Here is a 27,463-nt window from a genome sequence, read left to right on the forward strand (position 1 = left end):
ATTTTTGACAAGGTACGGCTTTTTCACAAATGAGTAGATTTTACGCGTTTCTGGCAAAAACCGTACCTTGTCAAAAATGAGTAAAAGTAGGTGAGCGTAGTCGGAATGATGTAGTACCGATGTCGGATGGAGATGACCTACTTCGATCAGAGATCCTATTGAACTATTAATCAAATTTTACTCATTTATGAGTAAAAGCGTTTTAGTTGCAATGATTGGCGATTCTACGTTGAAACCGCTCGCAGATAGCGCTGGAAGGAAAGTGTTACTGATTTGATTCTGTTCTGTCAAAGTGCATATATTTTCTGTAAACATTGGTAAAAAATGACTTTTAAACACCAAATTACCGATCAATTTGTTGATAATTGTTTATGAAAATGAAAGAAAACCATCATTTTATAAGATGATGAGTAAACATCTTGCGAAAAGAGTAAAATATAGTGGTTTCTAATATTATTCGTAGAGCTATATGCGCGCTGTTTCGAAATGTAATTTGTTGAGCACCGTAGCCGCCGCAACAGCATTTCCCGTTCGTCCTAAGTTAAGCTAAACCTTCATGAGATGGTGTAAATTCATGAAACTCTCCAGATCAGGCGAGGAAATAATATATCCGGCTAATAGGAAAGTGTCAGCTTTGTATCATGCACAGCCGATCCTTCTCTCCGATAGTCTTCACTGAATCTCCTACGTAGTTCAAAATATGAAGGAGTTTGACATTGTGACTTATTGGGTCTCGGTTTCGAGTTGGAACTTTATTTATGGAACGATTTTTTATAACCACAATAATACCCCGATTACATTTCGAAGAAATTTATGAATGAAATAGTTGCAAATGGCTGTAATTTCAGAATAATTGCAAATAAAACTAAATTTCTTACTCGTTTCATTCATATTTTGGCAGTGGTAAGCTTTTTCCGAGAAGATAATGAAGATTTTGTTGTAAGCTACGACTCACTTACGGGTGAAAAAAAGCAAACTGTATCACTTTGCCAGTTCATGAGCTGAATCATAGGTGTCGCATGACTAATTTTGGCTTTGCCGCAAATCGCCAATTAGCTGAGGAGAATGGATTTGACAGTTAGGTACCTAGACATTGTATTGAATAAAAGTAGAGACCGGCGGGAACCACTCAGCGTGGATGGTCGAGGTCAGGATCTCACATTTTCATGAAAAGAAAGATGATAAGAAATTGAAATTAATTTGTTTTGTTTCGGAACTCTCACCTTTTTGATTAATGCAAAATTGAGGAGAGGTAATTAGATTATCCGGAAATTTACAAGAATTTACTTTTTCTAAAGTTGGTCAGTGGGGTATTGTAACCGCTGGTTCCAAGTAAAGATGCTTGTGCCTCACCACAAGCTGGTTTGTTACCCGATAATAATCAGGAACTCATTTTGTGTTTTGTTGCGGGCATGTTCTGACGTATGTTGGGGAAAATATTTGTTTCACATGATTGTGATGTTCAGAATGTCCCTATAGCGGACCCTACACGAGCAGAAATATTGACAATAAAACATATATTGATCAATATATTGACGGTGTAAGGTAATTTTGAAAATATTGATTCTGTAGATTTTAAATGGGATTGATGGATTGAAGCAGTCTTGTCAATATAATTATTGACAATATTTCTGCCTCGTGTAGGGTCCGCTTATAGCCAGCGTTAGTTCAGGGAGGTTTGAATCTTGGATAGATATCCCCTGCTCTATCGCAGACGTCTCATTTGGTATCAGGGTTGCCAGGATACATAGGTCTAAGATTAATAGATTTTCCGGTTTTTTCAAGATAGATTTAATCCGACTTGACCTGAAGAGTTGAAAACTGATGTTTGTTCTTTCTGTCCGTGACTATTGCAAGAGTAAGAAGTGCGCATCGTGAATTATGTTTGGAAGTTAATAGTGCCTTATATAGGTTGAGGAAGAAAAGTTGAAAACGCGGTTAGATTAAAAATATAATAGGAGATTAGATTTGGTAAAATATTGCGCACTTCCCGCCAACCTGGACTCCGCACTTTCGAAGTGCGAGTGATCAAACTGCTACTGAAAACTGTGAGCTGTCAAATCACATGTATTTCAAGTGATAGATATGGTACTTTCATAGGCAGACCAGTCGAACTAACCAGTCTATGAGAAGAATTCAATAGAAGAATAGTAAGTGCGCAGTGTGGTTAGAATCCAGTTTTTACTGCCACAAGCAATATTGTAAATTATTAAAAATTTTATATGTGTAAAACTATTTAAATATTCCTTATTATAGTTCTTAAACATAATTATTGCCACAATATAATTGAGTTAGATAGGGAAAAGTGATAAAAAAATTGATAAAGGTAAGAATAAAATTAAACAAAAGATAAAAGGATAAAATTTTAAGTGACGGTATGTGTACTAATCCACTGCTCGACAGGTCCGTCGAGCGGGCCTTTTATTGTTTCCCGCTAGAAAATCCCGGAACGTGGCATCTACGTAACATCCACGCGGTTCGGAAGGCTAGGTTCGAGTGGTAAATTATAAGCCACGTTGGTTCCACCACAATCACAATCGCCTGGAAGGTACTAATCCGCATCCCCTTACGTCGGGGTAGTGCGAGGAGAAAACGGACAGAAAATTAGATTTCCTGCTTCTGGAAGAGCGTCTATTGTGTTTTCGTTCCACACCATCAATACCCAGCAAGAAATCGGTGACTGAAGGAACCAGAATCACCACGGCATCACAGGTACCGCTCATCAGCCTTTTGACAGTCAAAACCACCCGAACCAACCCAGCGTCCGATGTACGTTCCACCGCCATTGTCATCGTTAAAACCACCAGCAAACACCCAACAAATCACAGGAGGTTTTCAATCAGAAATCGCCGTGTATCCAGATCATCGCCCAGTGGGTTATCCCGCTGATCAATATTTTCATCGCCTGAAAGCATCGGATCCGTAAACGTAACGCTGCATCGATTGACCCCCGGCCGGAGGCACAGTTCCAGTATACATTAAAACCGCAAGTACACATTGAACCGTCACAAATGTAGGCTTATATGTAGGGCAATAAATTTTTATAGATAATGAAAATTGTTTGAGTGGTTGATTAGACATTAGACGTTACATTTACTTCGTCAACCGATTAGTATTCGCATTGATCCAAAAGGGATCATCAGCACTCGCCTCCGATAGTCCACTATGGAAGATCAAACATCCGTAGTAATTTGAATTATAAAAAAGACCACTTGAATATCCTTTCACCTATGTGAATCGTCTTGCGATAGTGATTAACGCCCCCCCCCCTGTTAACGTTCCCGTACTCTGAACAAGCATTTTGGTTAGAACGACTGCGGTCAGAATAAACGACCCTGTGAGCATAATTTCCCCACTCACTGAGCATAGAAAGAGAGTAGCCGAGGGGGTAAGAACTTCACTACGGATCTTCCGATTCGAACACTTATAGCCGTAAGCACAAAGCCGTACTAACTGTTTTTAAACCGGACTACCCACTGAGACGTCCAAAAAATTGTTTCAAAATCGTTCAACACGGGTCCAACGATGGACATTCGTTGAACGGTTATTTGGACGTTGTCCAAATTGGTCCAACGAACGTCCTTCATTGGACGATTTTGAAACCAACCGTTCTTAGAGGGTAACTTTTAAACCGGCCTAAAATATTTGGTAAGCTTTAATCAAACGATTCTGTCATTTATATGGCTGTGTTCTGATCTGCGTTACACGTCAATGTTAAAAAACAACAAATTCAAGTTGAAGAAAATGAGTAAATTCATTCCGATATTTTATTGCAGTAAAATAGCTTTTCTTCGTCAAATATCTCGCTCCATAGGGTTTGAGAACAATTTTGTCAACTTGTTGCCGATATGTTTCTGAACATAGAACTTTAACGTGTTGGATAGTTGTAAGTGCGCCGATGATGTGCAGTACTTTGTAGTGACATAATATGCACAAAAGAGAATAAATTGATATACGTATGCATGTTTTTATTCAGTTTGAATAGGCGCTCGTCGAGTTAGAGATGGCTAAACCACCGGTTGTAATTGGTGCCATGATAGTTATTTCTCGACAAAAATATGATTACTGGTTAAAACCCAACTGTCAAAATTCTCTTTGAAAGAAAATTCCGGACAAACCGTCGCTGGATAAACACAGTTCATAGCAGTTAATGGAAGAGAAAATTTTTCTCTTTTGTTTACTGCCAACATCTGTGATTGGCGAGTAACGGTTTGTCCGGAATTCCCTTTCAAAGAAAATTTTGACAGTTGGCTTTTAAGCCGAAATTATATGTTTGTCGAGATTTCATACTTTGATTAAAAAATTGGTTAAAATATTTCAATTTGAATTTAAAATGAACTGTGAGCGTTATTCTAATTGAACATGATACCTATCGACGTGGGGGAGAACATTTATTTTCGTTTCAAGTGAATTTTCACAAGCTTGGAATAAAGATCAATTATCAATGAAGGTCTGCGAATTAAAATTAGACACGTTTTTCAGCGAGGTTCAAATAAAAAGTAAACAAAGATCAAACAGAAAATTAAACTTTGACAGAATGATGATTTCTATTCACGAGCGTTATATTTAATTTTTTTTTTTTGCGCTGTGGCAGGCAGAATATTGATATATTTCTATAATGCATCAATGCAAATTGGAACGATTTATGCCAAAAATCGAAATAAATATATTGATCACCGTTGTGTTCACAATAAATTTCAAAACATTTTGTATTCAGAAGTTTTATGTGATTTTATTCTTATTGGAACATTGCACATATTTAAAATCAATTATTTACTCTTTGCTTAGGCTATTTGTGGAGCTAATTTCTAAGCTATTAACATTCTGATTCAATTTGCTAACGACCAGTGTAAGTAAATTCATAAAATATTGCATTTTACGATCTATACCCAATTGTCATTTGTTTGGATCTATCCCCTAAAAACAATAATTTTCTTCCGTTATTTACTTTCTTTGATGTGTGATACAATAGATATATGGGCAATCATTCGTGAAAATATGTTATCGATTTATATTAACGAATTAAATGGTCCCGTTTATTCTCTTAGCGATAAGCAAAAAGAAAAGAATCAAAACAATTCTTATTGTAGTTCTGTTTCTAATTCACAAAAACAACTTTGATCTGAATTGATTGAATAGATCTCAATTTATCCAAATGTGCTCTACTGTAACCCTTTGATGTGCAATTGGAATCAAGCGTGTAGAGAGTAGGAAAGAACGAGGAAATAAAAAAAATGCGGGTAGATAAACACGGTAAAAAAAACTTTACCCATTTTATGAGCAGTCAAAAAATGGGTATTTTTTTGCTTATAACAATAGATGCTTTTTATTTATTTCACAACTGCTCGATGAGATAATGTCAATGGATATACTGATCCTAATAATAAGTGAAAAGTCATTAAGAATTATTTTAAGCGAGTTAACCTGCAAACTAATGGCGATTTCGCTTGAACCTGAAACTGAGTCAGGTTCTAACCCCAACCGCTGTCAGTTCATACATTTTGACAGCAGTTGGGGTTAGGAACTGACTCAGTTTCGCCTCAAACAAAAACCACATAAGGTTCGTAGCGGAAGCTGCAAATTACCGGCCTGCATCTGAGTACGTGGCGGAAACGGAACATTTCGGCAATGCTCATAAAAAACGGCTGTTTAAACTACTGAGGTAGTTGCAAATATGCGTTTAGCATTTTTAGAGCAGCCAAAAGATCCAACCATTAAAAATATATCCAGTTGACGGTTTTATTTTGTTAAGTAGTTAAGGAGACAATAATGTGAAATGAATGTTATTTTATGTTTTTTTAATTCAGATTCTAACTAGAATCGGTTGTGTCACTGGAGCCGGAATACGAACTGGAACCAGCCAGAATTCCGGTTCATTTCCGGCTGAGCTTAACTGGGCATGTTCGTCCGCATTTTTTTTGACAGGGCGGTAACATGATGCTGCCATTTGCATTACTGCGTTCTGCACGGAAACGAAAAACTACCTAAAATTGAGTTCCTTTGACTCAATCTCGTGGTATCGTGGGGGAACTTAAAATTACCTAAACAGTGTTGAAGGTAGTTTCCATTTAACCACGGCAAAAATTACAACTCATTGATAGGTAGTTTATACTCAAATTTAAGTTGAATTTACCTAATTTTGAGTATACCCCAAACAACTCAAAAGTACCTTCCTCCACGGAAGACCTCGACTGAGTCGAATCTCTCGTTTTGTTTTTGACAACACTAATAAGTGCGAAAGCGACGCACAACTCAAAAGTAAGTTAAAAGAACTTATGCTGCAGGTTGTTTTATTTAACCGTGTGATCAGCAATACACGGCTATGTTAAAAAACTGTACAATAAAGTTAATTTAAAATTCACTGTTCATGCCATTTGAGAGGCTGAGAGTAAGAGTGGGTTAAAATTTTGTTCAGAGCAAAAGTGGGTTAAAATATTCTGTTAGATCAGAAATGGTATAGTCATCACACCTCAGGCAAAAGTGGATCAAATATTAATTCGCGCAAAAATGGTTCGACAAAATTTTCAGGGCAAGACTGGTATAGAATATTAACCCATTTTTGCGCTAAGTAAAGAATCAGAATTTTCTTATTCGGACTTGTGGGAAATGAAATTTTATTAAATTTTTCGATGCCTTAGAAATCGTGTAATATAGGATCCGTATAGGTCAATAGGCATCGGAAATTGACGATTGCCGCCATTTTGAAATCCAAGATGGCGACTTCCGGTGCCCACAAAGTAGTGAGAACCACCATCAATATGGGTGTCATTTGAAAGGGGATGGTGAGCAGACATCGAAAATTGACCTTCACCGCCATTTTGAAATCCAAGATGGCGACTTCCGGTTACCAAAAAATAGTGAGAACCACCATCAATATGGGTGTCATTTGAAAGGGGATGGTGAGCAGACACCGAAAATTGACCACCACCGCCATTTTTAAATCTAAGATGGCGACTTCCGGTTACCACAAAATAGTGAGAACCACCATCAATATGGGTGTCATTTGAAAGGGAATGGTGAGCAGACATCTAAAATTGACTTTCACCGCCATTTTGAAATCCAAGATGGCGACTTCCGGTTACCACAAAATAGTGAGAGCCACCATCAATATGGGTGTCATTTGAAAGGGAATGGTGAGCAGACATCGAAAATTGACTTTCACCGCCATTTTGAAATCCAAGATGGCGACTTCCGGTGCCCACAAAGTAGTGAGAACCACCATCAATATGGGTGTCATTTGAAAGGGGATGGTGAGCAGACATCGAAAATTGAGCTTCACCGCCATTTTGAAATCCAAGATGGCGACTTCCGGTTACCACAAAATAGTGAGAACCACCATCAATATGGGTGTCATTTGAAAGGGGATGGTGAGCAGACACCGAAAATTGACCACCACCGCCATTTTGAAATCTAAGATGGCGACTTCCGGTTACCACAAAATAGTGAGAACCACCATCAATATGGGTGTCATTTGAAAGGGAATGGTGAGCAGACATCTAAAATTGACTTTCACCGCCATTTTGAAATCCAAGATGGCGACTTCCGGTTACCACAAAATAGTGAGAGCCACCATCAATATGGGTGTCATTTGAAAGGGAATGGTGAGCAGACATCGAAAATTGACTTTCACCGCCATTTTGAAATCCAAGATGGCGACTTCCGGTGCCCACAAAGTAGTGAGAACCACCATCAATATGGGTGTCATTTGAAAGGGGATGGTGAGCAGACATCGAAAATTGAGCTTCACCGCCATTTTGAAATCCAAGATGGCGACTTCCGGTTACCACAAAATAGTGAGAACCACCATCAATATGGGTGTCATTTGAAAGGGGATGGTGAGCAGACACCGAAAATTGACCACCACCGCCATTTTGAAATCTAAGATGGCGACTTCCGGTTACCACAAAATAGTGAGAACCACCATCAATATGGGTGTCATTTGAAAGGGAATGGTGAGCAGACATCTAAAATTGACTTTCACCGCCATTTTGAAATCCAAGATGGCGACTTCCGGTTACCACAAAATAGTGAGAGCCACCATCAATATGGGTGTCATTTGAAAGGGAATGGTGAGCAGACATCGAAAATTGACTTTCACCGCCATTTTGAAATCCAAGATGGCGACTTCCGGTGCCCACAAAGTAGTGAGAACCACCATCAATATGGGTGTCATTTGAAAGGGGATGGTGAGCAGACATCGAAAATTGAGCTTCACCGCCATTTTGAAATCCAAGATGGCGACTCCCGGTTACCACAAAATAGTGAGAACCACCATCAATATGGGTGTCATTTGAAAGGAGATGATCAGCAGACACCGAAAATTGACCATTTCCGTCATTTTGAAATCCAAGATGGCGACTTTCGGTTACCACAAAATAGTGAGAACCACCATCAATATGGGTGTCATTTGAAAGGGGATGGTGAGCAGACACCAAAAATTGACCTCCACCGCCATTTTGAATTCCAAGATGGCGACTTCCGGTTACCACAAAATAGTGAGAACCACCATCAATATGGGTGTCATTTGAAAGGGGATGGTGAGCAGACACAGAAAATTGACCACCACCGCCATTTTGAAATCTAAGATGGCGACTTCCGGTTACCACAAAATAGTGAGAACCACCATCAATATGGGTGTCATTTGAAAGAGGATGATCAGCAGACACCGAAAATTGACTATTACCGCCATTTTGAATTCCAAGATGGCGACTTCCGGTTACCACAAAATAGTGAGAACCACCATCAATATGAGTGTCATTTGAAAGGGAATGGTGAGCAGACATCTAAAATTGACTTTCACCGCCATTTTGAAATCCAAGATGGCGACTTCCGGTTACCACAAAATAGTGAGAGCCACCATCAATATGGGTGTCATTTGAAAGGGAATGGTGAGCAGACATCGAAAATTGACTTTCACCGCCATTTTGAAATCCAAGATGGCGACTTCCGGTTACCACAAAATAGTGAGAACCACCATCAATATGGGTGTCATTTGAAAGAGGATGGTGAGCAGACATCGAAAATTGACCTTCACCGCCATTTTGAAATCCAAGATGGCGACTTCCGGTTACCATAAAATAGTGAGAACCACCATCAATATGGGTGTCATTTGAAAGAGGATGATCAGCAGACACCGAAAATTGACCATTATCGCCATTTTGAATTCCAAGATGGCGACTTCCGGTTACCACAAAATAGTGAGAACCACCATCAGTATGGGTGTCATTTCATACACCTTTAAAATTTGAAGATCCAAGGAATATTAATAAACCCAAAAATGGATTGAAGTGAACCAAAAGCAAGTTTATTGAAAATTAGCATTTTTTCGCTTTTTTCCTCATATAACCTATTTTAAAACCACTAAAATTAATATGGAATGGCATATATAATATTTTTTGTTGATGCGAGTAACAATCACAAAATTTTAATTTCGCGCGGGTCGATCATTCTTATCCAGGGGGTGGCATCCGTATGTTGATGTACAGACGTTGACAGTATCCAACATATAGTGGGCCCAGTCGCTTCTAGGCTCATACCTCCCATGCTCTTGCGCTTCTAGGCTCATACCTCCCATGCTCTTGCATTGGGTTGTTTTATCTTTAGTGTCTTCATGCCTCATCCACGAAGTATGAAGTGTGTGGTGCTGCATCCATGATGACTCCACCACCCTTGACGTGAGAGTGTCTTGGAATGCTCGAGTCGAATAAATGGTAGTTAAACTGAATCGGATAGCGTTTCCGAGTGAACGTAACGATTGAGCATTTACTCGGATGTAAAACCATTCTGTTTAGGTCACACCACGTACTAAAGCTCTCCAGTTCACTCTGAAGAAACTCGGAATCGGTTTTATCCCGTATTTGTCGAAAAAATTTCATATCATGGGCGAAAGAAGGGCGGGGTCCTTGTAATTTAATATTGATGTCATTAAAGTAGAGGAGGAAAATTAATGGACCGAGATGGCTACCTATTGAGATGCCGGATGTAGTGAAGAATGGTGCAGATAGGCAGTCCTTCATGCTGATTTGGAATTGCCTTCCATCGAGGAACCAACGCAGAAGTTGTCCATGAATACCGAGTTTGCCCAGCTTCGCTATTGCGACATCATGGTTGATTTTGTCGAAGGCCGAACCGATCCATGTGAATAGCATCGGTTCGCAATTCGTCAGTAAATCCATCGAGTACATATGTTGTAAACGAGAGCAGGTTGGTCGTTGTCGATCATTTAGGCATAAAACCATGTTGTTGCAATGTAATGTTTGCAGTGAAAGAAAATCGGATCTAAAACGGCTACTACTGAACACTCCCTTTCAAACGTTACCCATGTTTATGATGGTTCTCACTATTTTCTGGTAACCGGAAGTGACCATATTGGATTTCAAAATAGCCTAATTGTCGATTTCCGATGTCTACTGACCACCCCTTTCAAATGACACCCATATTGATGGTGGTTCTCACTATTTTGTGGTAATCGGAAATCGCCATCTTGGATTTCAAAATGACGTAATAATCAATTTCCGATATTTACTGACACTCGCTTTCAAATTATACCCATATTGATGATGGTTCTCTCTACTTTGTGGTTACCGGAAGTCGCCATCTTGGATTTCAAAACGGCGTAACAATCGATTTCCGATGTCTACTGATCCTTTTTAAATGACACCCATATTAATGGTGGTTCTCACTATTTTGTGGTAACTGAAAGTCGACATCTTGGATTTCAAAATTACGTAATAATCAATTTCCGATATCTACTGACACCCCTTTTCAAATGACACCCATATTGATGGTGGTTCTCACTATATTGTGGTAACCGGAAGTCGCCATCTTGGATTTCAAAATGGCGGTAATGATCAATATTCGGTGTCTGCTAACCACCTCCTTTCAAATGACACCCATATTGATGGTGGTTCTCACTATTTTGTGATAACCGGAAGTCGCCATCTTGGATTTTAAAATGGCGGTGATGGTGAATTTTTGGTGTTTGCTGACCATCCCCTATAAAATGACACCCATATTGATGGTGGTTCTCACTATATTATGGTAACCGGGAGTCGCCATCTTGGATTTCAAAATGGCGGTAATGATCAATTTTCGGTGTCTACTGATCATCCTCTTTCAAATGACACCCATATTGATGGTGGTTCTCACTATTTTATGGTAACCGGAAGTCGCCATCTTGGATTTCAAAATGGCGGTGAAGGTCAATTTTCGATGTCTGCTCACCATCCCCTTTCAAATGACACCCATATTGATGGTGGTTCTCACTATTTTGTGGTAACCGGAAGTCGCCATCTTGGATTTCAAAATGACGGTGAAAGTCAATTTTCGATGTCTGCTCACCATCTCCTTTCAAATGACACCCATATTGATGGTGGTTCTCACTATTTTGTGGTAACCGGAAGTCGCCATCTTGGATTTCAGAATGGCGGTAATGGTCAATTTTCGGTGTCTGCTCACCATCCCCTTTCAAATTGCACCCGTATTGATGGTGGTTCGCCATCTTGGATTTCAAAATGGCGATAATGGTCAATTTTCGGTGTCTGCTCACTATCTCCTTTCAAATGACACCCATATTGATGGTGGTTCTCACTATTTTGTGGTAACCGGAAGTCGCCATCTTAGATTTCAAAATGGCGGTGGTGGTCAATTTTCGGTGTCTGCTCACCATCCCCTTTCAAATGACACCCATATTGATGGTGCTTCTCACTATTTTGTGGTAACCGGAAGTCGCCATCTTGGAATTCAGAATGGCGGTAATGGTCAATTTTCGATGTCTGCTCACCATCCCCTTTCAAATGATACCCATATTGATGGTGGCTCTCACTATTTTGTGGTAACCGGAAGTCGCCATCTTGGGTTTCAAAATGGCGGTGGTGGTCAATTTTCGGTGTCTGCTCACCATCCCCTTTCAAATGACACTCATATTGATGGTGGTTCTCACTATTTTGTGGTAACCGGAAGTCGCCATCTTGGATTTCAAAATGGCGGTGGTGGTCAATTTTCTATGTCTGCTCACCATCCCCTTTCAAATGACACCCATATTGATAGTGGTTCTTACCATTTTGTGGTAACCGGAAGTCGCCATCTTGGAATTCAAAATGGCGTAATTATCGATTTCCCATATCTACTAACCACTTCCTTTCAAATGATACCCATATTGATGATGGTTTTCCTTGATTGGTGATAAATCATTTTTGAAAACATTCTTAGAATAAAAATGGAATATATATCCTCTCAGGGCAAAAGTGGTATATCTTTTTAACCCACTTTTGCGCTAAGGTTTTTTTGTCCCATTTCTGCTCTGACTGGTACTTAAACCGGTTTTGCTCTAAATAAAACGTATACCGCTTTTGCTCGCAGCGAATTTTTAACCCACTCTTGCTCTCAGCCTCTCATTTAATAGTCTGATTATTTCGGGAATTTTTTTATTGCCCAATAAAATGGTGAATCGATATCTTGTTGAATGGGATTTATAACATAAGCATTGTATCAAATAAAATAATTTTTTCGAGCAATTTCATCACAAGATGGCGGCTCTGCAGCATTTTCACCTCATGAGCTTTTTTTTCGAAGGGGTCCACGGTCGGAAATCTATCTCCCGTGATTTTTGACCTAGCGCCAAAAACTAAAGTTTTTCTGATTCCTTATGTCAATAGCGATGTACATAGGATTTTTTTTCGATATTTTGATTTTAAGCGAAATGGCGCAGTTTTGAGTGAAAAAACGTAGAGAATGTCATAAAAATCTACACAAAATCGTTAATCAATAAAAAGGTAAGCAATAAAAAATTTAATCCTGCGTACGTGACTAGAAAAATCAATTTTGAATATACTGTGAAAATTTCAAACCGACCAAAAATCATTTGGTCGAGTTACATTTCCGTCCAGTGGTTTCGAGAAAAACGCGGTTTAAGTTTGCAGTACACATGGGTTATACATAAGAAGCGTTGCGGCAAAATTGAAAATTATATTTTTGAATTATTTTCGTTCTCCATGTTTTGGGATATCATTTTTTACATCCTAAAGCACATTTTAGACTAATAAATAAAAAATCGATTGTTTTAAAATTCTACTGTGGAGTAACCGCTTAAACAATTTATTATTTAAGATCCATAATTGACTAAAACGTTATTTTGCTAATGATGGTGCATACTATCGAGAACGTTACAGAGTTGTATTGTTAGGCGCTAGTCACTCCAAGGGCTTGAAGAGCATCTCTAACATTACACTTAGTAGCTTGTCAGTTCAGCCAAATCTGACTGTTCCAAATTAAATCAAATGCTTATAGAAAAAGAGTGGAACTTTACATCTTTTGAAAAGTTTGTATCAGTTGCTGTTCTGCAACACATGAAAAATGCCATAAAAATTATTTATTTGCTTCAGATAATTATGTCGTCCATGGAATGGAAATCTGAAATTTTAGCCTGGTGGGGCTTATTATACCATCCTACCCAACTAGTCTACTAACCATGTATATAGAATTTGGCAGACCTACTTTGCTGAAAATGAAGTAATTCAAATTATCAGCACGATTATCATGCCTGAAATACCAAAAGTCCAGTAGTTTTAATTAATAAAAATTATAATTAGTTACTTCTTATAGTCTGCTATCTGTCTGATAATGAATTGACAATTATAAATTTACAAATTCAACCTGATACTGGATGCAGACAAAATTTCTTGGACCAATCGTTCTGAATTTTGCACAATTCTTCTTCTTCACATCATTGCCCAGGCAACTACAAGAGCTTTTTGCAAACTGCTAAATATTATTATTTACAATAACATGTTAATCGTTGTTTTAGCAATAATCGGACTTTGGTTTTAAAGTACTACGAAAAAATCGAAAATCGACCAAAAAATAAAAGCTCCCTTAATTACTTGTGAAATGCTGTGAAAAACAACTGTGCAAATGTCTTAACGTTTGTCCAGTAGATTTTGAGTTATGGTGTATACCGCAAAACAAGATTTCGATGTGGCGCCTGACTGAAAAGACAAAGAATCTTTGCATCGAAAAAAATTAAAGTATCCAATTTTTTGCCGATAATACCTTACACAACCCCCCTTAAGTTCCGACACGATTTAAGCGATTTTTCCGTATTCAACTTTTTGCGTCATTTTGCCGTGTCATCTGTCTAGTCTCAGTTTTCACAGCTTTTTCATACCCTGTACATATCTGTTCTATCATAAAAAATAAACGAAAATTTGTACTACAGCGGAAATGCAAATCGTTCAAGATATGCTAGAAAATTAAAAATTACGAAACAATACAAGCAAGATCCGTTAAGGATCAAAATGAGAATATTTGTAACAGTTTGTTTGCCGTCATATTTAAAAGTGTTACTTAGGCTATATGGCATGGCTTCATTTACAATTTTTTATTCAATCTTAGTTTTGAACTCTTTCAAAAGCAGTAAAAATATAATTAAACTTCCACTTGCTTATGGTGTTCTTTGTGAGAAGATACAATTAGAAAAGGGGCCAAATTGTGATTATATATTCTTTTCCTCATGTAAAAATTACTAAAAAATTGTGAGCAAATTAAACTTCACTCATTTCGATAGCCATAGGTAAACTAACGAACGAAAACAATTTTCATTTCTGAATCCAATTATAAAATTTCGTTCGACAGTTTGTTTCAATATGATTCGACTTCTGCTAACCTGCAATATAACTCTTCGATGTGGCGTTTTGAAATGAGCGTGTAGCACCTTCTAGATATTCAGCTTTTTGTTGGTGGCTGCGTCCCCAAATGCGCACCCCACTTTGACAAATCCTCCGTCCAATGTCAATTTTGACAAATCATTAGTCTTGTCAAATTTGACAAACCGTGCTTTAGATTAAATTTTTTGATCGCGGTAGGCGTTCACTTCTGCTCTCAACTAAAATTGAACGTCAAATAAAAATATTGTTTTTCAGTTGAAAAACTAAACTGATTTCGGTACGGATCCGCACAGTCAACAGTCCCATTCAACAGTGGCACTCAACTCGAAATGTGGATACAGAACATCTTCTATTGAAAACTATTAGCTATTCGCTATCGGCATACAAAAATCGGCAGAATAATAAGGCAATTAATCAGTCTTATAATGTAATTGGGCGATTGTTATACTGAGGAAAACCAATCAGCGATACTCAATTTAGTCGAAACTAATAAGTCAGGAAAATTGCAACCGATTTTTCGGTAAACGCAGCTGCAGCTAACAATTGTCAATTCTTGGTGCTAAATTTTGCTACAAGTTTGTATCCAAAATCAGATGCGAACAAACATTGTTTAGGTCTAGTTTTAGGTACTTTATCGTAAAAGATGCTTTTCCGGGTGGTTTAAAAGCAATATTTTCGTTCTTCATGTGCTATTATTAGTCATTTCATGTGTGATGAATTTAGGTAAGAGCAGAGGTTCTAATCGCATAATTCTCTCGACACTTTCTAAAAGCTGAGAATCTGCTTGTAAATAAAGCAGGATATAAAATCATGTAAAAATCAAAAGAGAAAGTAAACAAAGAGTAACTCATTGTAGATATGTCGTTTTGAATAAAAGCTCTAGATATGTGATATATTTCGGTTATGTTTTTTATTAGTAAGGCATCTGACAACGTTCTTCTGTAGGGTAACGAGGGTATTTTGGACCAGTACCATATTTTGGACCACTTGACGATGATTTGTACATTTTTCCATTCAAAGCTCATAACAAATTGAAATATTGCTAATGTAACACTGAAATTATCATGTTAGAAAGCAACTCCCGTTATATTCTGAGCAAATTGGTTTAATAGGAAGCATTGAATTGAAAATTTTTGATCGTGTTTTCACATTTCAGCTGATCTTGTCCAAAATCAAGAGGAGGTGGTATTGTTGTAACCAACATCGACGAGTTATTATTTCTAAAGTATATACATTTCAATCATTCAAATAACGTTATTATGCTTATAAAATACATAAGATATCGATTTTAGGTTGAAAAAAGTAATCAGATGTATTGAAATTGTTATTTTAAGTATGTCCGAAATATGTGAGCTATTTCCAAACGATAACATATTATCGCCATGCTCCCAATTAACTCTGACACCTCGTTGCATATCTACTCTGCATTTAAAAAAAGTTCTCTTTTTGTTCCCAGAAAAGCACTTCTTACCCAATCATGTACAAATTCATCATACAAAGAAAGATATGTGAACATTTGGATGGTCCAAAATATGTTTCGAGATCGGTCCAAAATATGTTTGCAGCAATGGCACAAAGGAAAGTCAATGGTCCAAAATGTGCTTTGTTTACGGTCCAAAATAAAATTCACTGGTCCAAAATAACAAAAATGCGCGTTCACTATTTATCATTTTTCCCAAGTATTTACGTTTATTTGACTATATAGAATACAACATATCCAAAAAATGATAAGGCCGTACATATTAGCCTATTGAATGATCCAGAATAAATAGCCAAACCGTATTTTTTCAGATTTTTTTCTCATGACTAAAGCGGTCCAAAATACCCCTGTTACCCTAGTTATTGCACTGTTCAGCAGCGTAGTATTTTATATAGGAGAGTACACTCAGGTTTTTTACGCGGTTTTTTGCGCGGTATTTTTTTACGTGGATTTTGAAATTTACGCGGTTTTCATTTACGCGTTTTTTGAAATTTACGCGGTTTTCATTTACGCAGCCTGTATCCCCCGCGTAAAAAAAACCTGAGTGTAATTGCATCGGAAACAATCACATTCCCAGCAGAACTTTTTGTTTTCTAATTTCAAACACTTTTGTTTCGTACTGCACAAAACGGAAAATTTTAAAACAGAACTTACCGCCCCAGCAGCAGTTTAAGCGGGTGTTCTTTTTCGATTAAAATTCAAGCCATATCTTAAGCGTTACTGGACTTAAAACTGTTTTCCCAGTTTATGCAGTCAGAGTATCTGTCCTGCCCTATGTATTTAAAACTACAAGGGGCAGCCCTATGGGGTTGCACGAACTGTAGACGTAGGACTATACTACATAATGTAAAATATTTATTTTCTTAGTACTTAGTGTGTGGGAAAAAACACCCGGACCGGTGAAGAAAAATCAAATTTTAGACAATATAATCACATCTCATGTATAGAACAAGCTTTCTAGTTGCTCTCAAACAGATCCTAAAAGTTCAAACACCTATGGATAACCCCAAGTTTGTAGATGTATTTCGATGCCACAGGATTGTAAAATGGTTAATATTATGTTATGAAAATTCAATTCTTCCGTGACAATTTTTTTTGCCTGCAAAATGCCCTGTGTGTATGCAAAGCTCATGATTTGTTGGGATATTAGCATTGATCGGAAAATGCTTTCCAACGCTGCGCATTGCATACATACAGGACATTTTGCAGGTCACTAGAAGCTGTTCATTTTACCACCGCCACATGTTCATTTTACCCACTCGCTATAAACATGTCTCATTTTTGGACATGTTTAGAAATCAAGAATCATGTTTGAAAAAATGTGTTTATGGCGAAGTATTTTTAGCAGATATGTACAAAACATGTCTAACAAGAAGCATAAGGTGATTGTAATATCTCATTCACTTAGTTAGAAAATAATGACTTTGCTTAACGTGTTCATTTTACCGCCAGTTCCCCTACCTACCAACACATTCGCCCCAAAACATTGAACCCAAGCGTACAATGCAAAATGAGTCAACGCTGATGATGATGGGTAGAGCGAAAGAGACAACTAGTACCACCACGACACTATTAGCGCATTTCACCAAAATTCCACGCGGCCTTTCCCGATTGAAAGGAACGGCCGCGCTTAGCCCATCTGCCATATCGTGATTTTGCATAGCGAAGGGCTGAATGATAACACATTTTGTTCCAAAAACAGCCCTACGTTATGCAACACTTTGTGCAGGTTGATTATACCAGTTGCAAGTGGGGCCAAATTCACCAAGTTCCGTAAAATTCCTTTTAAATTACAGAATTGATGAAATTGCTTAGATGAGCTAAACTAATTAATCAAATCCTGTTTTAAAAACTGTCCTTGCGTTTAAACCAAAATGGGAAGCTTATTACTACCACTACATTACTTAATTTCAAGCGCAAATAGCAAATACATGTGCTAGTTAAACCAAAAATTTACTGGCAACATTACAGCGGCATTTAGGAAGCAGTTGGAGCGGTCGCCTGTTGGCCGACACAAGGTAGCGTCCCTCCACAGCCAGTGTAACGGACTTCTAGCTCAGCTACACTGGCTGTAAAAAACACAGCGCAGTGACCTGCTTCACCAGCCGTTCAACAGGGAACTGAGCGTGTCTGGCCAAGTCCGTTCTTTAAATAGTCGATGATGACGTCATTCATAGAAGCGTTGCGCGCTAGGTACACCAATCCGTCGTACAGGGCTTGGGAAGCGCTATCTTCTGTGTGTAAATGCGCGATATTTTGACAAGGTTGTATATTATTTAATTTTTTAATGTTATGATATCAAAAATCTTTGGGTTTATCTATTGGAATCTATTCTTAGAAGTATTTCGGGGCGATTTGTGCAAAAAATTTGAAAATTTATCGTGAGATGGCTGAATTATATGCGTTTAAAATTGGACCACTTTTCGTTACATACCATTTTTGTAGAATTTGCAGAGTGCACCCCCATATCGAAAACAAAGACGTAGTCCTACGTCAAAACACAGTTCTAATCGCGTTTTAAAGTATACAACAAATAGAACGGTTGGGTAAACCAAAGGCGTTGTTTACTTATATAAAGGCTCGCACAGAATGAAGCCAAATCTACCAATCGAACATGTCACCGACATCCATGATCGAACAAAAATATTTAAAAATCGTGTGTAAACATTTGAATTACGATATACGATAAACACTAGCGCTGCTACACCAACCTATCCCAGCTATCCGTCAAATCCATCCCGAACCAGTTCGAAATCCTGAATGGATTCAGTATGGAATCTTGCTCAAAGAAAACTACCGATTCCGTCTCTATCGGTTGATGCATTTGAGTTGGAATTCATGCTAGAAGTCCGTACCGGTTCCGGACTAGTTTGACTGGGTAGAGGAATAACCGCTGTCAATTCTGTCGAACTCAGCCACAAAAAACATGACGACAGTAGCGCACCTGGTTTGGATATCCCAACTACCCTCGAAACCGTCTGTCTAGGGGCAGATCACTCTAAGAATGCATAAAAAATTTGCATCAAATTAGAAAAAAATGCATTTAATTTCCATTTTTGCATCAGCTTTGCACTCCCTCGCAGAAAAGTTTGTTTAACAAACGTCCTACGCTGATCCACTTGTTTAATGTAGGGTTACATTTTCTGTAGGGTTTTGACGTCTTACACGCAACGCAAAAACATTGCACGCAACGCAAAATACATTATGAATTTATATTTTGATGGAAATAAATACATTTAATTTCGCTGATTTTTAAAAATGCATCACAAGTGATCTGCCCCTAGACGTCTGTTCTCTGTGATAATACTAATAAATTGACTTCAGTTTTTGTTATTGTGAACATTTTGAACTATAGTAAGTTTGAACACTGTTTTATTGTAATATTTACGAGATATTTACAAGGATATTATTTTGTGTGTAGGGTTAATTAATGTGGTTTTTGTTTGAGGCGAAACTGAGTCAGGTCCTAACCCCAACTGCTGTCAAAATGTATGAACTGACAGCGGTTGGGGTTAGAACATGACTCAGTTTCAGGTTCAAGCGAATAAGGTTAACAGTGCAGTAGGAATACAGTTAAGTATGGCAAGTCTGCGAGTTCCGTTCAGGAGAACCAACTATGGTTGCCAGAGCGCTGTAACCGGACTCCAACGAATTTTTAACAGTGTGGCGAAGGCCTTCGACTTCAACCGGACGCGGAATGCTATAAAAGCGAAAATGTTGTCAATTTTAAAATGTAATTAGTTTAAGCAACCACCATTGGGGCCAAGGGGCTTGTTGGTGAAGGTAATAAACATAAACATAAATGCATTGATACACATTTTTGCACTCGTTTAAGTAGTACAATAAACGTCTAAATTCAGTCTAAGAACTTTTCGACAGGTTATTACACCGGTGTAGTGTGGGCATGACTATGAGCGAGTGTAGTGAATGTTACTCCGGTATTGTGCAAAGATAAAACGAATTGGCCTTAAAAGGAATTTTATTGATGTGATTTGTTCTATATTTTGAATTGATTTTAAGGACATGCTGAACAAAGTCACAAGGTGGCAGCTAAAATGGCTGCCGTCGTTTCTGCTTCTTCTTTTTATTTCATCGTCGAAATCAAAACATTGCATTGGCGCGCAGGACGAAATCGTTTGTAACTTAAATGTCTTATCTCAGATAGCTTAGAAATTGTATCACTGTTTGTAAGCATCTTAGCACGTGCAGCTGAATAGATTCGCTTCACGAAATTTCGATTGGTTTGGGAAATTTGTACCCTTTTATTTTTCAAAACAAATGAAACACATGGTGCAAACATCAGTCAGTTGATTGCTGAACGATACGCTCGTGTGTGTGCTATCTTCTATCGGTATAGTACGTTCTAGCCGGACACAGATGCGGAACGTAGCCCGAACATAGCCGAACTAAAGAGACTAGAATATCAAAGAGGCGCCATCTTAATTCAGTGAAAACAATTCAACTAGCAACCAGGCTACAGGTCACAGGCAACACCGCAAATGTGCAAGCCTCACCAAACTTGTTTGTTGTTATTGCACAGTTCCCACCAAATCGAACTGCACAGTATGAAAGTGTGATGAATCAAAAGTGCGATCAAAAGTGCAACTCCTTCCCGGTCAAACCATTCGGAATTTGATTTGGAATCCTGAATGGAGTCAGTATGGATTCCAAATCAAATGCATCAACCGATTCTGAAACCGATTGTTTCGGAATCGGTTGTTGCATTTGATTTGGAATCCATACTGACTCCATTCAGAAATCCGAACCGGTTCCGGAATGAGTTTAACTGGGTTTGACCTGACAGATTACTGACATTGAAAAGTGTCGAAAACAAACTTCTTCTTACTTTTAGTAGCTGGTAGGTTAGCATGAGGTTTGTTCCAGTACACGGAAGTCACTCCGGAGTAAACAGGAGCAAAAAATCTTTGCTCCTTTTTACTCCGGTTTGCTACCAGAAGAAGAAAAAAGAGAAGAAGAGAGTACAGGAACGATTTTCTCCGGAGTACTTCCAGTCTCTCCTGGTACTGGAACAGACCTATGGCTACCAGTCTAGCTGTTTTAATAATATCAATATTAATTCGTCAAAAGGGCGAAAGTGTTTTTGTAAACAAACTTGTTTCGCTCATTAGTCTGTTGTAGAGTGGAATTTCATGAAAAATATGAGTTAATGTAAATTTTTACCCTTCGTAGAAGTAATTTCAATTGTTTTCTGCTTCGAAATTATAATAAATTAAGAGAAACCATCTTGGAAACCATCGAAATAAAAGTTTGTTTACAAATCTTATTCGCCCTTTTGCAAATTTAATATAGATATATTTGGTCGAAAAAGTTAATTTTTTGTCGATTTCATATCATTTCATTTGGCAACCGAGAAAAAAGTGTGATAGCGAATAGAGTCTGTGGTATTATACTAAAGCGGACCCTACACGTGCAGAAATATTGTCAATAAATCGATTATGGATCAATATATTGACCGTGTAAGGGTATCTTGAAAATATTGATCATGTAGAAATCAAATGGGATTGACGTATTGAAGCAGTCTTGACAATATTTTTATTGACAATATTCTTGTCCCGTGTAGGGTTCGCCTCTTAGGTATTATAGAGTCCCGTACAGAGGAATGCGCAACACTGCCTAAAATGATGCCCTCTTATTTGTTCCTGGCACCCACAGTTTTTGCTGTAACTTTGAATGCCTCCAATCGAGTCGCACAGTAAATTGATATAGAGTGAATTGAAAACATACTGTTTCATGGCTTGTAGCACTTCATTCATACTACTATTCCATGTAATTTATTTTACATTGTTACAAAAAAGTATAATAAATTGAATACAGTGTCTGGTTTAGTCGATTGAAATATTTGGCCATGATATTATTTTTATCAACACTAATACTTTTCTTGCATGTTCTCCGAAAGAAGAATGTTTACTTTGCACGATAGGTAACCATCTGACTGTTCGATAGGTAGATTTGGCTTCACTCTGTGCGGGCCTTTAACATAAACAACGCCTTTGATAGCGAAGTGTATCAAAAATCCAACTTTCAAAGCAATAAACAATATTCCGTTTGTTTCTTCTAACCAATATAAAAATCCGATGCGACTTCTGGTCTGCTGAATTCCTCGACCAGCTAAAACATAGTTATATCCGCAGGCATCGTATTTTGCAGCAGCAAAACCATAGGCCAAAATTTATTATTTGCATCATTTGGTATTCGTTACCCTCATGCTAAATTTCGTGCTCCCATAAAACCAAGCCCTTTTCTCTTTAGCGTTTCTAAACACGATGGCATTGTAACAAATTTGGCTTGAGGATATAATTGTTATCTTTAAAATCTTGAGTAATTTTAATGAATTGGATAACAATACTTCCTTAAAAGCAATGCCACATAATGCTAAACATTTACGATTGACAACTCTCTTGTTCGTTTGGAATGACATTGACAGTAAAATTGGAATTCCAAACGGAACATGGCGTCTCTTTGTTATTCTAATCTCTTTAAGGTGAAGCGATGCCAAAATCACAGCAAAGGTTCGGTTATGCTCGGCTATGTTCGGGTTACGTTCAGCATCTGTGTGCGGCTGGAAAGTACTATACCAATATGAGATGGCACGCACACAAGCGTATCGTTCAGCAATCAGCTGACTGGTTTTTGCACCACGTGTTTCATTTGTTTGAAAAATAAAAAGGTACAAATTTCCCAAACGAATCAAAATTCCGTGAAGAGAACCATCAGCTTGTGCTAACATGCCTGCATACATTGATACAATTTCTAAGCAATCTGAGACAAGACACTCAAGTTACAAAAGATTTTGTCTTGCGCGCCAATGCAATGTTTTGATTTTGACGATGAAATAAAAAGAAGAAGCAGAAACGACGGCATCCATATTAGCTGCCACCTTGTGGCTCTATTCAGCATGTCCTTAAGCCGAACATAACCGACCCTTTGTTGTGATTTTGGCATCACTTCACCTTAAGTATGAGACGAACCCATTCTAATTTATTTTTATTTATTTTATATTTACAGTATTTTGTGTTGTTTGCAAGGTGAGAAGTTAAAAACCATATCACTAGCTTATTTACAAATGTTATTTTAGGCGCAAACTAGGTATAACTATGATAAACCGAACGTTGGATTGAACATCGCTAGTACCAGTAAGCCCGGATTCGATGGAACAATTCCAATAAATTACCCATTGCCATCAAATTTTGGAGGAATTGTAGGAACTACTACACCATCATATCAAATCGAAGGCACGGCTTATTCTACAAGTAAACTTTCTGGACCTTCAATCAATCAAGCAGAGTCTATTAGTCTCGCCGGAAGCATCGGTCATCCCTCAGTAGAACAGGCCAATTTTGCTGGAAGCACATTCCCTGGAACTGCTAGTGGAACTGGATCTAGTGTCTCTGCTCCTGGTTATTCTGGCGATAGTTCAAGATTCGTAGATTTTGGATCCCGTTCTGGCAAAGGACAAGCCAGAGTTGATTCCAACATTCAACTTGGACTTAAACTTGAGGAGCAAAATGATATAAGAGACTATTCTGCAATTCCTGGTGAACCAGGTACAGATTATCCATTTTTTTCCGAAATACCTGCAACATCTTTTGACTGCAAACAACAACCATTCCCTGGATATTACGCTGATGTAGAAGCTCAATGCCAAGTATTTCATATATGTGTCGCCAACAGAACCTATGATTTTCTTTGTCCTAACGGCACAATATTCAGCCAAGACCACTTTGTATGCGTCTGGTGGAATATGTTCGATTGTGTTAATGCTGCTAGCTTGTATGACAAAAACGCCAATTTGTATGATTATTCACAAACAGGGCATCGAGCAGTCAATGGATTTCCGGGATCGCCACCAACTTCAGGTGCTGGTGCTTTAGGACCAACTGGTACTGCTTCAATAACTGCGTCGTATACAGGTCGACCACAAGTGACGCGCCCTTCTAGTACATCAAACGCGGTTTACATGGGTGCAACGAATAGTATACCGATGGCTATATCAGGATATCCGACTAATCCAATCGGAAGTTACGTGGGTGCGCTATCTGGTACAGTTTTTCCACCAGGTGCACAAGTTCCAGCCATTCTTCCAACAGGTTATTCAACTGCAAATATTCCGTCGACTACTTCCTTTTTGAGTGGACCAGGCCAATCAGGATTTTCAATTTCCGGACAAACAGACGGAAAGTTTTCGTCATCACTACCTCGAGATTACTTGCCACCTAGGTAAGGTTAAATGCAAGTTTCTTGGATTTCTAAGGTGATTCGTCTTTGGCAGTAAGTAGGTGAGAAGTATGGTACGCGCACAGGAGGCTGCGTGAAAGAAAGATGACAGCGAACAACATACGGAAATCCAAGCATACAAAAATCATGATCAAGACATATTATCATAACTAGTATATGATGTTATCTGACGTTTCGGAAACAAAACAGAAACCAACGGCGTGTTTGATGATCGCCTAACCCGATAATAAAAGCTCCTTGGTTGAATCTATATTAACCCATCATAACCCAGCTATGTTAAAACTTTTGATAATTTATAAAATACTTCGTGAGCCCTCATATTATGCCGAATTAAGAATGGAAAAAATAAAATAACCTCTTTGAAACTTTTGTTGCGCGAAAAACAAACGTATGAAATTTCATACGCTGGGCTGATAGGGTATCAACAAATCATTACAGAGAAATTTCGCCTAATATCCTTATATTTAGCATAAAATCGAATAATATCTTCAACCTTTTTTGAATGATTTTATCACTTCTCACCTCTTTCGTGCCGTTTTGTCGCATGATTGGTACGTTGCATCAAACCATCTTTCCCTCAATATTTGCAATTATTTTACGAAAAAGAACATTTTCTTACAAGAATTTACATAAAAAAATATTCATTTGTTAACATTGAAAGCACTGATTCAACGTTAAAATCAGCGAGAAAGTTGTGAATCCCCTCCGGATCCTAAAGAGGAAATAATTTTACCATAGGAAAAAAAGATATCGGTGCAGCCTAGCGCATGAAATTTCTTACCTTGAACTACCAGCAGAATTTTTGCAATTGTTTCACCAATTTCTTCAATTTTTTTTCGCACTGAGCCGCATCTTTCACACCTCTCATGGCCATTCATTCTCAATCCGAAACAAGAATTAGTGATTTAGAAGAGAAATTTAATATGTATAATTTGGTTTGAATTTTGTCCAACTTGGCCATTCGAAAACACAATGGAATTTTATAAAAAAAAGATTATTAAGCATACACATTATAAATTATAGGATATTAATCAACGTTCACAGAAGACCAGAAGTTTGAAGGCGTTCCTTTATTGTATAACAAGTATGATCCTGAAATGTGTTGTGTTTGCGTATGAAATTTCATACGCTAGGACATAATGGGTTAAGACTATACGTCCATAGGAATAATGCTGGTAAGCAAATACACAAACTAATGTTATTAACACAGACAAACAGATATAAGATTATGAGATAATTTATAACAAAATCGTTCCACTCATTTTGCCAGAACACTAGCTACACCTTTTGTACATGGTCCTAATCACAATCATATGGCTTATCTGTCATGTTCGGTAATAATTTTCCACAAGTGATCCTCCGTACACTTGCGCATATTGCATTAGCACCATCACCGAATATGCGACAAGTATTAAAATATAAAAATGACTGTTGAAGCTAGCGAAGAATTATTTGCATGTTATTTTTGTTAGTCTGTGCAATAAATAGAATGGTTTATATAAGAGAAGAACTGTCAACGAAATTTGCAGCTTTTTGTAATTACAATTTTGAGAAGGGCACACAATTATAACAAAGGAAGTAGTCTAATTCGATTTCATTTAATTTCTTTAATGTTAAAGGGACTATTGAATGGGTTTATTTACTGATGTGAAGCTAATTATTAGTGCAATATTGAATATAAGCAAAAATAAAAAAAATCATCTCAGTGATGTAGTTAAAATTTTGCTGTTCTAGTTATTATGAGCTAATTGTGGTATAAGATTACTATCCGAACACACAAATAAGAAGTACAAATGTTTTTTACTAACCCCTTTTGCCTTTCTCGTATAAAGAAAAGCTATGCAATCACTTCAAAACTCAATTATCCTACTGAGGCCCGGAGAGGCGAGTGTCACAGCATTCTACAGTTTGTCAGTTTGAGATCGGAAAATGTTTGTGTGTGTCACTCAGTTTACTCAGGATGGCTTAACCGATTTGCACAAACTTAGTTTGGAATGAATGAGTAAACGCTCTCATAAGCTGCTATTGATTGAATTCCCTTGACTAACAAAATATGTACCTCTAACTCTATGCAATTGTCAAACCTAAACTATTTCCTTGACCTGAAATACAGTGTAAACTAACAGGCTTTCGTAAAAATGATGAAATAAAAATACAAATACAAAAATTGATTTTTTAACGATCGGATTTCCGGTTGCGGTTGAAGAGTTCCGACTTAATCATATCATGTGAATGACATACCTCACAAGCAGATGATACACGGTTAAATAAAACAACCTGCTGAATAAGTTCTTTTAACTTACTTTTGAGTTGTGCGTCGCTTTCGCACTTATTAGTGTTGTCAAAAACAAAAAGAGAGATTCGACTCAGTCGAGGTCTTCCGTGGAGGAAAGTACTTTTGAGTTGTTTGGGGTGAACTCAAAATTAGGTAAATTCAACTTAAATTTGAGTATAAAAAACCTGTCAATGAGTTGTAATTTTTGCCGTGGTTAAATGGAAACTACCTTCAACACGGTTTACCTAATAGACCTTTCTCGTCAAAAAATTTTATATGATAGGATGCTTCCTTTTTTATCCCCAATTAGTTACTGTCGATTGTCGCGATGATTTGGTACCTCTAACTATTGAAAAAATCAAAAACAGTGCAAGCTGCTCATTTAACCCCATATTCTGAATACCTATCTTGCCTTGTTTCCCCGTATTTTTACACCATTTGGATGAATTTCCTGTGGGGAATACTAAAAGGATGCCAGATCTGCATATATATTAGTAAATCTGCAGATTTTGCATTTTAACTGCAGATGTTTTGCAGATTACAAATATTTAGCAGAACAAAGCCTATGCCAGCCAATTTATACACAAGCCTTCAACATTTTTGATCATTTAAAATATATACATACTACATTTCTATGTCAAATTTATTGAAGATTTTTGTAGCAATCTGCAGACTTTCATATTTTCACTGCAGGCTATTGTTTAAATAGACCTGGCATCACTGATACTGAAATGATTCATTCATATACCTGTCAAAAACATAGAGCATTGCATGAAAATGTATAACCTC

The 27,463-nt window shown here is 37.7% G+C and overlaps 1 protein-coding gene across 1 annotated transcript in view; it reads left to right on the forward strand.

Annotated features, from left to right (window-relative positions):
• The window catches only part of LOC131692986 (uncharacterized), a 164,630-nt gene extending 138,450 nt beyond the window's left edge, over positions 1-26,180 (forward strand). The window contains exons 2-3 of the mRNA XM_058980422.1: positions 23,170-23,189; positions 23,240-26,180. Coding sequence (XP_058836405.1) covers positions 23,170-23,189; positions 23,240-24,385 — 1,166 coding nt within the window. The 3' untranslated portion in view covers positions 24,386-26,180. The remainder of the gene's footprint in view (positions 1-23,169; positions 23,190-23,239) is intronic.
• Positions 26,181-27,463: the final 1,283 nt, after the last annotated feature.

The sequence above is a fragment of the Topomyia yanbarensis genome, chromosome 3 (genome assembly GCF_030247195.1).
Source record: "Topomyia yanbarensis strain Yona2022 chromosome 3, ASM3024719v1, whole genome shotgun sequence".
NCBI lineage: Eukaryota > Metazoa > Arthropoda > Insecta > Diptera > Culicidae > Topomyia > Topomyia yanbarensis.